Below are 14,647 nucleotides of genomic sequence, written 5' to 3'. Positions count from 1 at the left end.
AAATTTTAAAAGAAACCACACTTTTGGGGAACATTCTAAAGCCTTTATTTAGCATCAGGTAGATTATTTCATTATAACACTTGTTAACTTCAAGACAGCAATTAAAATCATGTACTGGCAGCTACCTAAGGCCCATGGGAGCAATATCTCAGTCTGGGGTTTGGGTGGATAAATACTATAAGATTTAAGATTAATGTGCCCCAATTAAAGGGGCAAAACTACTGTACAGTAGGTCTCCACACATATTTTAAGTACACAAGTACCTTGCAAACTTGAAATGCACAAGACCTCCTTTTATATAGTTTGATACTTACATGAGTGCAACTTAATTTCTCTAGTGGCATTTGCCACTGGAAGTGGCAGCATTTAACAAGGTTTGTCATTATGTAATGGTGATTAAAACCTATATTTCTAGGGCATTTTTGTGAATTGCTAGATTTTAGACATATTTTCAATTCAAATGTAAACTTAAACATTTTAATGATACTGCAGAAAACTGTAAAAGTAAATTCAGAGCACTAAGTAAAATAAATACTTTTCCAGTTTAATTCTTTAGAATTTTCAAATCAGAAATATCTATTCTGAATATTCAGGCATTTTTTTCTTCTTGGAAGATGGAAGGGGTAAAATTGGGAGGATTAGTATGAATAAAAGCCATCTTATCAATGGAGTCTTTATAAAATGACATAACCTCTACATTTGAGCAATAAACATTGTATAGGACGAGAGTTCTAAATATGTCAAAGGTTACATCTAAAACATTCAAGCACGACAGCATAAAAATATTCAAAATAACTTGATTTGGGATTACTATATAGTTCCATAAAGCTAAAGTTACATTTAGGTATAAACCTTCAGTAAATATGGCAACAGCGACCATAAAAAGCATATTCCCCAGCAGTCTTCTCATACCTCTATATAAAATAGTATTCCAAATAAGTACGTTTTATAGCAAAATTATGCATTTTTCCTAAGACTTTCATCACCAGTATCACCTTATACCCTGCTTTTGTTGGGGGTGAAATGCAATTATGAATGTTTTTCTTTTTTTTTTTTCTTTTTTTTTAAGATAAGTAGAAACCAAGGGAAAAAAATTTAAAAACATAGGTTTAAGACTTATTTGTAGATTAGCCAAACACCCTGACTTGTATGCATTTTAATAAATGTCAGGCAAATTGAAGTAATTTCTGTCCCAGTAGCTGCCAGAGTAAATCCAGTCCTGTGCTCCATTGTAGGGATTAGGACCTTGATGGAACCACCTGTTAAAAGAAAAAGGACAAGATTTACAGGGCAAACTGGAAAATCACAGGCTGTTTCTTCACTAGCTTGCAGTCTTTTTCTATTGCAGCAACTCATTCTGTGAGGGATTTCTAAAGAGATGCTCAAGTGATGCTGTTTTTCTGCTTAGGTAGGGAACAGGTCTGTGGAATAATATTCCAAAAGGGGTAATGATACCATGCAAAAGGAATATGCATTTCCCACCAGGATCTAGCAAGCTACTTGACAGAAGCAGGGTCTTCTAATAGGTTGCTTCGAAACAATGTATTTGTCTAACAGGTTTACCCTCTAGCCTGGGTCTTATTTTCCACAGCAAGGCATTCTTTTAAGCAGTTAGGAATAAATTAGAATAAGAAAATTAACATTTACAGCATGCCCACAGCAGTATGTAAGGCACCCGGTTCAGTGTAAATGCCCTTCAAACTTTTTTTTTTTTTTTTTCGGTTGAGACGGAGTTTTGCTTGTTACCCAGGCCGGAGTGCAATGGTGCGATCTCAGCTCACCACAACCTCTGCCTCCCAAGTGAAAGCGATTCTCCTGCCTCAGCCTCCCAAGTAAGCTGGGATTACAGGCATGCACCACCACACCCAGCTAAATTTGTATTTTTAGTAGAGACAGGGTTTCTCCACGTTGGTCAGACTGGTCTCAAGCTCCTGACCTTGTGATCCGCCTGCCTTGGCCTCCCGAAGTGCTAGGATTACAGGTGTGAGCCACTGCGCCTGGCCCCAAACTCTTAAAGCTCTGTTTTACAGATGAGAAGCTGAATGTCTAGGCAGTTAAATAACTTGCCCAACCTCGTAACTGATGGCAAATTTAGGTTTAATGTTGAAGACCATGATTTTTCTAATATACCATGCTATACATAATCCAAAAGACATGAAGAGACATTTCTGAAGACATACAGATAGCCAACAGGATATGAGAAAATGCTCCACATCACTAATTAGGAGGGAAACGTGAATAAAACCCACAAGATTATTATCTTACACCAGTTAGGATGGCAATTATTAAAAAGAAAAAACAGGCTGGCGAGGATGCAGAAAAAAGCAAGCTCATACACTGGTAGTGAGAATATAAATTGGTAGAACCACCATGGAAAACAGTATGGAGATTTTTGTTGTTGTTGTTTTTTTTTTTTTTGAGACGGAATCTTGCTCTGTTGCCCAGGCTGGAGTGCAGTGGCGCGATCTCGGCTCACTGCAAACTCCGCCTCCTGGGTTCATGCCATTCTCCTGCCTCAGCCTCCTGAATAGCTGGGACTACAGGCACCCGCCACCATGCCCAGCTACTTTTTGTATTTTTTTAATAGAGACGGGGTTTCACCATGTTAGCCAGGATGGTCTCGATCTCCTGACCTCGTGATCTGCCCGCCTTGGCCTCCCAAAGTGCTGGGATTACAGGTGTGAGCCACTGCACCCGGTCAAAGATTTCTTAAAAAAACTTAACACCATAGCATCCAGCACTCCCACTACTGGGTATCCAAAGGAAAGGAAGTCAATGTATCGAAGGGATACCTGCATCCCTATGTTTATGACAGCACGATTCACAATAACAAAGATATGGAATTAACCTGTGTCCATCAATGGATGAATGGATAAAAGTCAGTGGAAATAACTTTTTTTCAGGCCTGGGACAACTCAGCAGGGTTTGTGTTAGATAGACCCTTGCTCTGGGGCCAGTGTCTGGCATCCCTGCCTCATCCCACACAGCAGCCTGCCTGAGAGCTGAGCCACACCCCCTGACTCAGGCACGCACCTCGTCTTCCAGTCCTCTTCTGACTTGGACCTGCTTTTGCGGGCTGCTCTTTGTTTTTCCTCAAGTCGTTTTTTTTCTTCACTAGCTTGATCTAAAATAAGAACATCAATACAAACCATTAACACTCTACATAGAGGATGCCAGGCACAGTATTAAGCACAAGAACTTCACAAAAGAACCATTTACACGTTCTCCCTTTTATTAGAACACAAATACCAGAGTCAAATATCAAGCAAAAATTGTAACAGATACCTGGGCTAGTAAGAGGCAGAGCTGGTACCACAGACGCAGCATCTCTGACAGCCTATGCTCTTAACAACCTTGCCAAGAACGACCTGCTTATTCTTAAGGCCAAAACAACTGTGTTAAAATTCTTCAATGAAAAATTAGGTGTAAAAACTAAATAAACGTGAAATTATTCTAAATTCTTAGTGAGACCTCACAGAGCTCCTTCAGATGCCATTCTTAAGGAATTTAAACAGTCTTCCAAAATACTGTCGCGGTGTCTCACTTTTTCTCCACTGTGGCACTATGACATGTTAGATGTGATGGCTGTATCATAAAAGGCCATGTGGTGATTCTATCATAAGAGGCTGCCTGGTGTGGGAAAGGATGTTTCGCAGCATTCCTGGCCTGCAGACGCCAGTAGTACCTCCTAAGAAGTGACAACCAAAGTCTTCAGACTTTGCTACATGTCTTCTTGAGGGGGAAAATGCCCCCCTTTTGAGAATCACTGGATTGGAAGAAATTTATAAGATAAAAGTGGGCTGGATGCAGTGGCTCACGCCGGTAATCCCAGCACTTTGGGAGTCTGAGGCGGGCGGATCACCTGAGGTCAGGAGGTCTGAGACCAGCGTGGCCAACATGGTGAAACCCCATTTCTACTAAAAATACAAAAATTAGCCGGGTGTGGTGGTGCGTGCCTGTAATCCCAGTTACTCAGGAGGCTGAGGCACAAGAATAGATTGAACCCAGGAGGTGGAGGCTGCAGTGAGCTGAGATTGCGCCACTGCACTCCAGCCTGGGAGACAGAGCGAGACTCTGTATAAAAAAAGAAAAAAAAAATGTTGTAATTGATACTCCATTTACCCTGATGTGATTATTACATATTGTATGCCTGTATCAAAATATCACACATACTACGTAAGTATATACACCTACTTATACCAACACACAAAAACATTTAAGTTATAATTAACCAAGAGGAGGCCACACTCTCCTCTGAGGCTGACAAGGTGCTATGTAAATTCTGAAGCAGACAGTGACTTAATTAGTCAGAAAATGCCTCTGGCCATCTCCAGTATATTAAATTCTCAGGGGAGTATTACCACAATAATAAGAGCTAATAAGGTCTGCCCAGATTTCCAAATTTAAAATAAAAGTTACTGAATTTAGGCCGGGCGCGGTGGCTCAAGCCTGTAATCCCAGCACTTTGGGAGGCCGAGACGGGCGGATCACGAGGTCAGGAGATCGAGACCATCCTGGCGAACACAGTGAAACCCCGTCTCTACTAAAAAAATACAAAAAACTAGCCGGGCGAGGTGGCAGGCGCCTGTAGTCCCAGCTACTTGGGAGGCTGAGGCAGGAGAATGGCATAAACCCGGGAGGCGGAGCTTGCAGTGAGCTGAGATCCAGCCACAGCACTCCAGCCTGGGTGACAGAGCGAGACTCCGTCTCAACAACAACAAAAAAAGTTACTGAATTTAAATTGAATGTTAACTCAAACTTAATCTCTAAGAGAGACTAAAAGTGCTAGTACCCCAATGATGCTAACAATCACCAGGAATAAAACAAAGCATCATCCCCCGAGAAATGAGTCTTCACTGGCTAGTTACCTATCTCTCCATTTTCCATGGCTCTAATGTCAGGCCGTAACCTGCAGTCTGTCTTGGGGATCACACTCTCCATGTCTTTGTCTACTTCATTCAAAACCATTGCAAAACTAGTAAAATTATACATCTGAAAAGAAGCAAAAGGATGAAATTAACACATGCCAAGGCATAACGCAAAACGAAATGTCCTGAAAGTAGAAGAGGGTTGACTTGACAATGACCCCCTCCCTTTCGCGGTAACAATGGTCAGTCTTTCTCAGATCACACATATCTAAATGTTTTCACCCAAATCTGCACCATCTGTGGGTATCTGTCTCAAAAAAATCTCAAAGCAGGCTTTGCAGAATAAATATCCTCTATCATGATCAACTTTAAATAGAACTCTAAGCAAAAGCCAACATTCTTTTATCTTCATTAAAATCATTTCTTGCTGGGTCTGGAGGGCTGGTACTGACTAGGCTGCACCAGCTTATATTTAATCAGGGCAAGTTTCACCACTAAGTAGCTATTAAGCCCCAGTGAAGCCCTAACCCAATACATCCTCCCAGCCAGATGCCAGAGGGATGGACAGCATGATGCACTTACGATGCACTGAGCTCAGGCAAGAAGGGAGCACCCGGGACTCAGTGGGGGCTCGGGATGCCAACCTGCCTGTCTCCATGCTGCCTGGGCTGACCCTGCACGTGCCAGGAAAGAGCGCCACAGTGCTGAACACACACAGCGAGGCCACAGCCAGCAAGCCCAGTCTCACCTGGGCAGAATTTGGAGGCCGTGGGGCTATTCGCCATAGAAGAACGCTCCCAGGGATAATGAATACACTTTCAGAATCCGGCATTGGCATTTCATCCGACTCCTCAGAGGTGCTCATCTAGAAAAACCAACCAATGAACAAAATTTCAGTAAAAAGTTTTAAGATACAGTCAAGCACCACATCATGATACTTCAGTCAACAACCAACTGTAAATATGATGGCAGTCCCCTAAGGTTATAGTGGAGCATGTACAGAAATCTGCTATATGGCATTTGATACTGGCATTGCAGATCAAGTAAGGGAAATGACTGATACTCAGTAACAGTGTTGGGACTTTTGGCTTTCCACATGAATAAAAGAGAGAAAAATACATACACGATCTAAGTTTGTGTAAGTACACTGGATGAGGTTCGCACAATGACGAAATCACCTAATGATTTCTTAGAACATATCCCTGTCCTTAGGAAAATATATACACACTTGCAAATTGTAAACCATTGTTTATTGCACACCACTAGAATGTAAACTCCATGAGGGCAGGGACACTGTGACTTTCTAATTCTTATATCCTTACTTTGAACAGTGTGGGAAGCCAATGGATACCTGCTGAATGCCCGAGTGGGTGCTAAGAGTCTCACAAGCTTTGTGTGTTGTGCCACTTAGTGTTACCTGCATTTAAGTCATTATCATCATCACTCTTTCCTATAGGGTTTTATGTTTTTAAGGCTGTTTCCTTTTTAAAGACAAAATAATTCATTTGAGTATTTATTTTTAATATTTTTGAGATAGGGTCTTGCTGTGTTGCCCACACTGAAGTACAGTGGTGCAATCACAGCTCACTGTAACCTAAAACTCCTGGGTCCAAGTGAGTTTCCTGCCTGTCTCCCAAGTAGCTGGGACTACAGGTATGTGCCACCACACCCAGCAAATATTTTAAAAATGTTTTTATAGAGATGGGGGGGTCTCATCATGCTGCCCAGGCTGGTCTTGAACTCCTGGCTTCAGGCAATCCTCCTGCCTCCCAAAGCATCATTTAAGTATCTACTAAGGAACTTCTGGAGGCTCAGCCACTGGGGTGTTAGAGAAGCACCGTCACTACCTGACTTTTGTGGAGCCCACACACTAGAAAGGAACAATCTGAGAACAACAAAAGGTTACACTCTTGGGGAAGTCAACTAAATGTATCAATGGCACAAGACCAGGAGGGATCCCGAATGCATCTGATGAAAAGAGAACTTTTCATTAGATGAAACACAGGGAGCCAGCGTTTCCTCGGGCTCCCCTGCCCGCGGCCGCAGCTATGCTACTGTTCTATGTATGTGGTCTTTATGCAACAACCCCTCGAGGAGAGGTCACGACCGCTTTTTAGACATATGGAATGAAGGCTTTGGAAGGGTAAGTCCTAGTCCCAGCATCACACAGTGAACAGATCTAGAACTCCTGCCTGAGACACATTCAGTGAATATACAGTTTACAAAATAGCACAGAGGTGACAATGCTAACGACACAAACTTCCCGCAGTGTCTGTGTTCAGGAACAAAATCCATGGTAGGCAGATGACAGGAACACAGGAACGAGAGAGACCAGAAAAGCAGTGGATGTGCGAGAATACCTGCTCTCTCCAAGAGGAAAAAACACTTTCTCACAGACTGACCGGGAATTTAGGGAATATAAGGAATGTCCTCTGGAATTTCACCAACATTCTTGGCCATCCCCACTCTGAAGAGAGTTGGAAGGCAAGCGTGTTGTGGAGATCGTCTTTGTCAAGGAGCTGCAGCCAAGGAGTCCCAGAATCCCGGACATGCCCTTCTCAGCCCTGTCAGTTTCCTGCTGGCTGTGGAGCACAGTCGGTGCACAGTTCCCGTGGGCAGGAACACGGGACGCAAAGAGGGAAGCAGAACTGTGCACACACAGCTGACGGGAAACGAAGAAAGAAAGAAACAGCCCCGGCCACAGGAAAGCAGAATGCTCCGGCCATTTAATAAATCTCTTTTCACTTTGGGAGCAAGGCTAACTCTGTCTCAAAAGAAAGTCACTCATAAATACACCTTCTGCTTTTGAGGGATCTTAGGGCTTCCTGAACTTTCACATGCATAAGAAACGTTAAAGAGCCCCAGAGACTGGTCTTCAGTAGGTCTGAGGTGAAGCTGGGCCGCCTGCATTTCTAACGAGCTCACAGATGCCGCTCAAGATGCCAGTCTGAGGAAGTGTTTTTGGCAGAAATGACTTTATCCGTCTTTACTATGAGCAGATACTATTCTGAGCCCATTATGTTTGTTAACTCATTTAACAGGTAGGTGCTATTATGGCGCCCGTGTTACAAATGAAGGCACTGAGGCAGAGAGATGAGAAATCTGGGCTTGCACTGCTCATCAGCGGTGGGGCTAAGATTCTAACCCAGAGTTTGCTCTTGGAACCATTATCTTGGTTACTGGAAAGGAATCCATCCTCAAACAAATATTTCCTGTCCAAAGAGGTACAGTCCTCGAGCAGTTATGCCTGGAGGGAAGGGGCAGGAGTTTGCCAACCACTGGAGCCTGCTTGGGACCACGCGACAGGAAGCCATGTGCCTCCCCTACTGGGATTTTACTGTCCCACAAAGAAAGGTTAGTAAGAAGAGGACAACAGTCCAGGGATAACTCCTTTCACTACAACAGTCTTAACTTCAGTAATTTCACGATAAGGAACAAGGCAACAAAACTGATAAGCATGAAAATGTCAGAATTTTGGAGGAAATTTTAAATCTTCAACAATTTCAACTTTCTATGCACATCAACAGGAGGAAAAGAAAATTTCTTTCATTAAGATGAACTCCAACATTCCAAAGCTGTGAATTAAAGCAAAGTTCCGCATATAACTGCTCCACAGTTAAAAAACTGATACGTGTCCATATCCTATACAAGCCTATGCCGAGTACTTGTTAAAGCAAATGTCTGATCATTAAAAAGAGGAAAGCGATATGCATTAGCAACAAGGAAGAAGAAAGTCGAATTGTGACCCTAGAACAGGCCAACTCCAAAAGGATTAGGACACATTGAAGAATCCAGTTATCCTTTGATACCACCTGACAGGATGTTCACCTGTTTGCTGTTCTTCTTCTCTTCTGTATTTTTCTTATCATTTTTTTTGTAAGCATCAAACGTGGCAGGGTCAGCACTGTATAAACATTCAGTCCACTTCCCATAGAGGGCACAGAGCTTCTTCTTGCTGGCAAGAAAAACCGATGTTTAGTTAACAAACCAGTGTTTGTTTTTTTTAAAGCTGACAGCACCTGGTATTCCCAGATGGTCTCCCATCCAAGTCCTAAACAAGCCTGACCCTGCTTAGCTTCCAAGAGCAGATGAGATCAGGCGTGTTCAGGGTGACATGGTCTTCGACTGTTTTGCTGCAACTGAATATTACTATAAAGGTGTGTACGAATCAGATTTTCTTTTGTGTGTGTGTGTGTGTGTGTGAGAGAGAGAGAGGGAGAGAGACAGAGGGTCTCACTCTGTCACTCAGGCTGGAGTACAGTGGTAGAATCATGGCTCACTGTAGCCTCAACCTCCTGGGCTCAAGGGTTCCTCCCACCTCAGCCTCCAGAGTAACTGGGTCCACAGGCATGCGCCACCACGCCTGCCTAATTAAAAAAATGTTTTTTGTAGAGACAGGGTCTCACTATGTTATCCAGGCTGGTCTCGAACTGGCTGAAGCAATCCTCCCCACTCAGCCTCCCAAAGTGCTGGGAATACAGGCATGAGCCACTGTGTGCAACCAAATCAGGTTCTTTAATGAAACACACTTCCTTGTAGACGAAAGATTTTTTTTTTTTTTTTTTGAGATGGAGTCTCGCTCTGTCACCCAGGCTGGAGTGCAGTGGCCGGATCTCAGCTCACTGCAAGCTCCGCCTCCCGGGTTCACGCCATTCTCCTACCTCAGCCTCCCAAGTAGCTGGGACTACAGGCGCCTGCCACCTCGCCCGGCTAGTTTTTTGTATTTTTTTAGTAGAGACGGGGTTTCACTGTGTTCGCCAGGATGGTCTCGATCTCCTGACCTCGTGATCCGCCCGTCTCGGCCTCCCAAAGTGCTGGGATTACAGGCTTGAGCCACCGCGCCCGGCGACGAAAGATTTTTCAACTTATTAGAATGCTTGTTTCCTAGGTTATGGCAATGTTTTTTGTTTTTTGTTTTTCAGACGGAGTCTTGCTGTCACCTGGGCTGGAGTGTGGTGGCACAATCTCGGCTGACCGCAACCTCCACCTCCCAGGTTCAAGCAATTCTTCTGCCTCAGCCTCCCAAGTAGCTGGGATTACAGGTGCCCACCACCATGCCCGGCTAATTTTTTTGTATTTTTAGTAGAGATGGGGTTTCACTATGTTGGCCAGGCTGGTCTTGAACCTGACCTCGTGATCTGCCCACCTCAGCCTCCCAAAGTGCTGGGATTACAGGCGTGAGCCAACGCGCTCGGCTGACAATGTATTTTAATACCGACATTTTATCTAGTGAACAAAATCTATACTATTCAACATTTACAATGGAAATTTTACCTTTTATCTTGAATGTAGCCTTCAACTTTGTGTAATTCCTTACCAAAAAGGCCACATGGCTTAAAATTCAACACACATTTGTCCCCAGTCCTATAAAGAAAATATTAAGTTCAGATGATCATTTATTACCAAAGCAGCAGTAGAGAAAAATAACTGTGATAATTTTTCTAGCAGCAGCTACTGTTTACGGATTTTCTCTGTGTGCCCGGCTCCACACTAAAGTGATCATGATCAATCCTCGATTGGGAATCTTCCCACCGTAAAGAAAAGGGACGTGAGGTGCAGAAAGAATACGTGACTTGCCTAAGGTCACAAAGTAGAATGGGAGCCCAGCTCTTTCTAGTAACTCCTACGCTCCGTCTCCCTGGCCCCCACTAGACAAAGGAAGCAAAACGAGCTGAGATTGGAATTAAGGTTCACAGAAGCCAGGAGAGCTGGGTTCACCCAGTCTTCCCTAATCAGAGACTTTAATGAACCCTCTTTATTAAATAAATGGGCTTCCAGTCATTCAAGAGTTATATTGCCTGATTTCTTTTCTTTTCTTTTTTTTTTTTTTTTTTTTTATGAGATGGAGTCTTTCTCCGTCGCCCAGGCTAGAGTGCAGTGGCATGATCTTGGCTCACTGCAACCTCCACCTCCTGGGTTCAAGCAATTCTCCTGCCTCAGCCTCGTGAGTAGCTGGGATTACAGGTGCCCACTACTACACCCGGCTAATTTTTATATTTTTAGTAGAGACAGGGTTTCGCCATCTTGGCCAGGCTGGTCTCGAACTCCCGACCTCGTGATCCACCTGCCTCGGCCTCCCAAAGTGTTAGGATTATAGGCGTGAGCCACCACGCCCAACCTATATTGCCTGATTCTTAAATTTTCATCAGACTGTTTTAGAGCTTTTCTTTAAAGACAGACAAAACCAAGAAACCTGAAGTCCACTAAAACTGCTTGATGAAAACTGAAGGAATGAAGTACCCCAAGGTGCCTTACTTGTGGTTTATGATTTCCACATTGCCGTACTGTTCGATCCACAGTTTACCCACAATGATATTATGCACACAGCAGGTGGGATTTGTCCATGTATATGCCTCATTGTGTCTAAAAAACAAAACCAAACCCAGAAAAATAAGAGAGAGGTATCATTTTGTTTAAAAAGTGCACTTGCTCCAAATGCCATTACTCAGAATAACAAACCAGGTTGCTTGAGGTAACTAAGTTCTAAGACTTTAAAAATTCTATTGATGTTAACTCACCATAAAATTGGGATCATTTGCCCATTCTTGTTTCTTGAAAGGAAGTAACAGCTTAAGAAAAAATTCTATACTTCCACCAAACTCCAAATAAACTAGGTACATAATCATTTCAAGCATTCAAAAGTGTCATGAAACATTAAAAAAAAGCTGAAGTAGAAACAGAAAATAAAGTCTATTTAGCGCTTTCTAGAGAAAGTACCCTCCAGCTCACCAAAGGAAAAAACTAATCTATGTGAATAAACTCCCGATATTTTATAATCCTATATACCCTGAGGAATAGAAATCATTCTACCATAAAGATACACGCACGTGAATGTTCACTACAGCACTGTTCACAATAGCAAAGACATGGAATCAACCTAAATGCCCACCAGTGATAGACTGGATAAAGAAAATGTGGCACGCAGACACCATGGAATACTATGCAGCCATAAAAAAGAACAAGTTCATGTCTTTTCCGGGAATATGGAGGAGCTGGAGGCCATTATCCTTAGCAAACTAACACAGGAACAGAAAACCAAATACCACATGTTCTCATTTATAAGTGGGAGCTAAATGATGCGAACTCAAGGACACAAAGAAAGGATGAACAGACACAGGGGCCTACCTCAGGATGGAGGTTGGGAGGAGGGAGAGGATCAGAAAAAATAACTATTGGGTACTAGGCTTAGTACCTGGGTGATGAAATAATCTGTACAACAAACTCCTATGACAATAGTTTACCAACAGAACAAACCCACACATGTACCCCTAAACCTAAAAGTTAAAAAAAAAAAGTTTTATTATTATTACTTTTTATTTTTTGAGACAGAGTCTCGCTCTGTCACCCAGACTGGAGTACAGTGGTGTGATCTCGGCTCATTGCAACCTTCACCTCCTGGGTTCAAGCGATTCTCCTGCCTTAGCCTCCTAAGCAGCTGGCACTACAGGCGCCTGCCACTATGCCTGGCTAATTTTTGTATTTTTAGTAGAGACGGGGTTTCGCCATGTTGGCCAGGCTGGTCTTGAACTCCTGACCTCAGGTGATCCACCTGCCTCGGCCTCCCAAACTGCTGGGATTACAGGCATGAGCCACCGCTGCACCTTCATATATTCGTCCTTAGATATGTGTTTTTTAATTTACATAAGGTAAAGCTCATCAGGTCTATGCTTGTACAGATCTGTGTAACCACCACCAACACAATCAGAATCCTAAACAACTCCTCCACCCACAAACACTTCGCTCATGCTTCTCCTGGTAGTTAAACCTTTCTCTACTTCTAATCCCTGGATCTCCAACCCATTCCTTATCCCCAACAACTGATCTGTTCTCCATTGCAATAGTTTTTCCTTTTCCAGACATCATATAAATGTAGATTACCTTTTGAGATTAGCATCTTCAATTTGTATCATGCACCTGAAATTCATCTGTGTTGTTCTACGTATCAATCTTTGTGCTGAGTAGGATTCCGCTGTATGGATGTGCCACCCTTTGTGTGACCATTCACCCACTGAAGGGCAGGTGGGCTGTTTTCAGTGTTTCGTGGTGATGAATAATGCTACTATAAACATTTATATACAGCTTTTGGGAAGAAAGTGAGTTTCCATTTCTCTAAGGTAAATACCTAGGAGTGGTATTGCTGAGTCATGTGATAAACATAAGGTTAACTATATAAGAAACTGCCAAACCGTTCTCCAGGGTGGCTCGACCATTTTACATTCCAACACCAACAATACACAGGTTGAACATTCCAAATTCGAAACTTGGAAATCTGAAATGCTCCAGAATCGGGAACTTTTTGAGCACTGACATGACACTCAAAGGAAATGCTCACTGGAGCATTTCAGATTTTGGAATTTTGGATTTGAGATGCTAAACCGGTAGGTATAATGCAAATATTCCAAAATCTGAAAATATTCAAAATCCAAAACACTTCTAGTATATTTTTATAAAGGGATACTCAACCTGTATGAGATTTCTAGCTCTTCCACATCCTTGTCAGCACTTGGGATTGTCAATGTTTACAATTATTTTGGTTTTAGACATTGTAATAGGTATATGGCTATCTCATTGTGGTTTCAACTTCGTAGTTCTCTAATAACTGATGCTGTTGAACATCTTTTTACATTTATATTTATTTATTTTTTAGAGATGAGGTCTTATTCTACCATCTAGGGTGGAGTGCAGTGGTGGAACATAGCTCACTGCAGCCTCGAACTCCTTGGCTCAAGTGACCCTCCTGCCTTAGCTTAGCTATGACTACAGGCCTGTGTCCCCATGCCTGGCTAAATTTATTTTATTTTTTTAGAGATAGAGTTTCACTATGCTGCCTAGGCTGGTCTTGAACTCCTGGCCTCAAGCAATCCTCCTGCCTCAGCCTCCTAAGTAACTGGAATTATAGGTGTGAGCCACTGCAATCAGCTGACAGCATCTTTTCATGCACTTATTTGATACATATATATATATACATATATATATGAAGTATCTATTCACATTTTTCGCCCCATTGGGCAAAATAATTTTTTATTGTTCTTTTTTTTGTTGTTGTTCCAGAGACAGGGTCTCACTCTGTTGCCCAGGCTGGAGTACAGTGGCGTAATCATGGCTCACTGCAGCCTCGAACTCCTGGGCTTGAGAGATCCTCCCACCTGAGCCTCTCAAGTAACTGGGACAATAGGCTCATGTCACCAAACCTGGCTATTTTTAAAATGTTTTAGTAGAGACGAGGACTCACTATGTTGCCCAGGCTGGTCTCAAACTCCTGGGCTCAAGTGATCCTCCCACTTCAGCCTCCCAAAGTGCTGGGATTACAGGCATGAGTCACTGCGCCTGACCTTATCATTTCTTATTGTTGAGTTTTAAGAATTCTTTATATATTGCGGCTACAAGTCCTTTGTTGGCTATATGATTTGCAAATAATTTTTACTATTCTGTAGCTTATCTTTTCATTCTCTGAACAGTATCTTTCAATATAAGGTTTTTAATTTAATAAAATCAAATTTATCACTTTTTGTCTTCCATGGGTTGTAATTTTGGCATCATATCCATAAGAGTTCTTTGCATAATCCAAAGTTGTAAGATTTTCTCCTACGTTTTCTTCCAAAACCCTTAGTTTTGCATTTTATTTTAGCCTATGATCTATTTTGAGCTGATTTTTGTAAAAGGTGTGAGGTCTAGTTTGAGGTTCATTTTTTAACATATAGATGTCCAACTGCCTCCATATCACAGACGGTTTTCTGTGGAAAGGACTATTCTTCTTAGCAGTACTGCCTTTGCACCTT

The 14,647-nt window shown here is 42.5% G+C and overlaps 1 protein-coding gene across 10 annotated transcripts in view; it reads right to left on the bottom strand.

The window, feature by feature from the left end:
- Positions 1–28: 28 nt before the first annotated feature.
- Positions 29–14,647, bottom strand: part of OSBPL1A (oxysterol binding protein like 1A) — a 225,405-nt gene continuing 210,786 nt past the window's right edge. For all 10 annotated transcript variants that reach the window (XM_005587007.5, XM_045378301.3, XM_045378302.3 and 7 more), the window contains 7 exons: positions 11,124–11,231; positions 10,143–10,232; positions 8,697–8,823; positions 5,617–5,733; positions 4,869–4,992; positions 3,034–3,124; positions 29–1,259 (listed from right to left, as the gene is read on the bottom strand). In XM_005587007.5, the coding sequence (XP_005587064.3) occupies positions 1,157–1,259; positions 3,034–3,124; positions 4,869–4,992; positions 5,617–5,733; positions 8,697–8,823; positions 10,143–10,232; positions 11,124–11,231 (760 nt within the window). In that variant the 3' untranslated portion in view covers positions 29–1,156. The remainder of the gene's footprint in view (positions 1,260–3,033; positions 3,125–4,868; positions 4,993–5,616; positions 5,734–8,696; positions 8,824–10,142; positions 10,233–11,123; positions 11,232–14,647) is intronic.

This window comes from Macaca fascicularis, chromosome 18 (genome assembly GCF_037993035.2).
Source record: "Macaca fascicularis isolate 582-1 chromosome 18, T2T-MFA8v1.1".
Classification (NCBI taxonomy): domain Eukaryota; kingdom Metazoa; phylum Chordata; class Mammalia; order Primates; family Cercopithecidae; genus Macaca; species Macaca fascicularis.
This window is presented reverse-complemented; position numbering and strand designations above follow the sequence as displayed.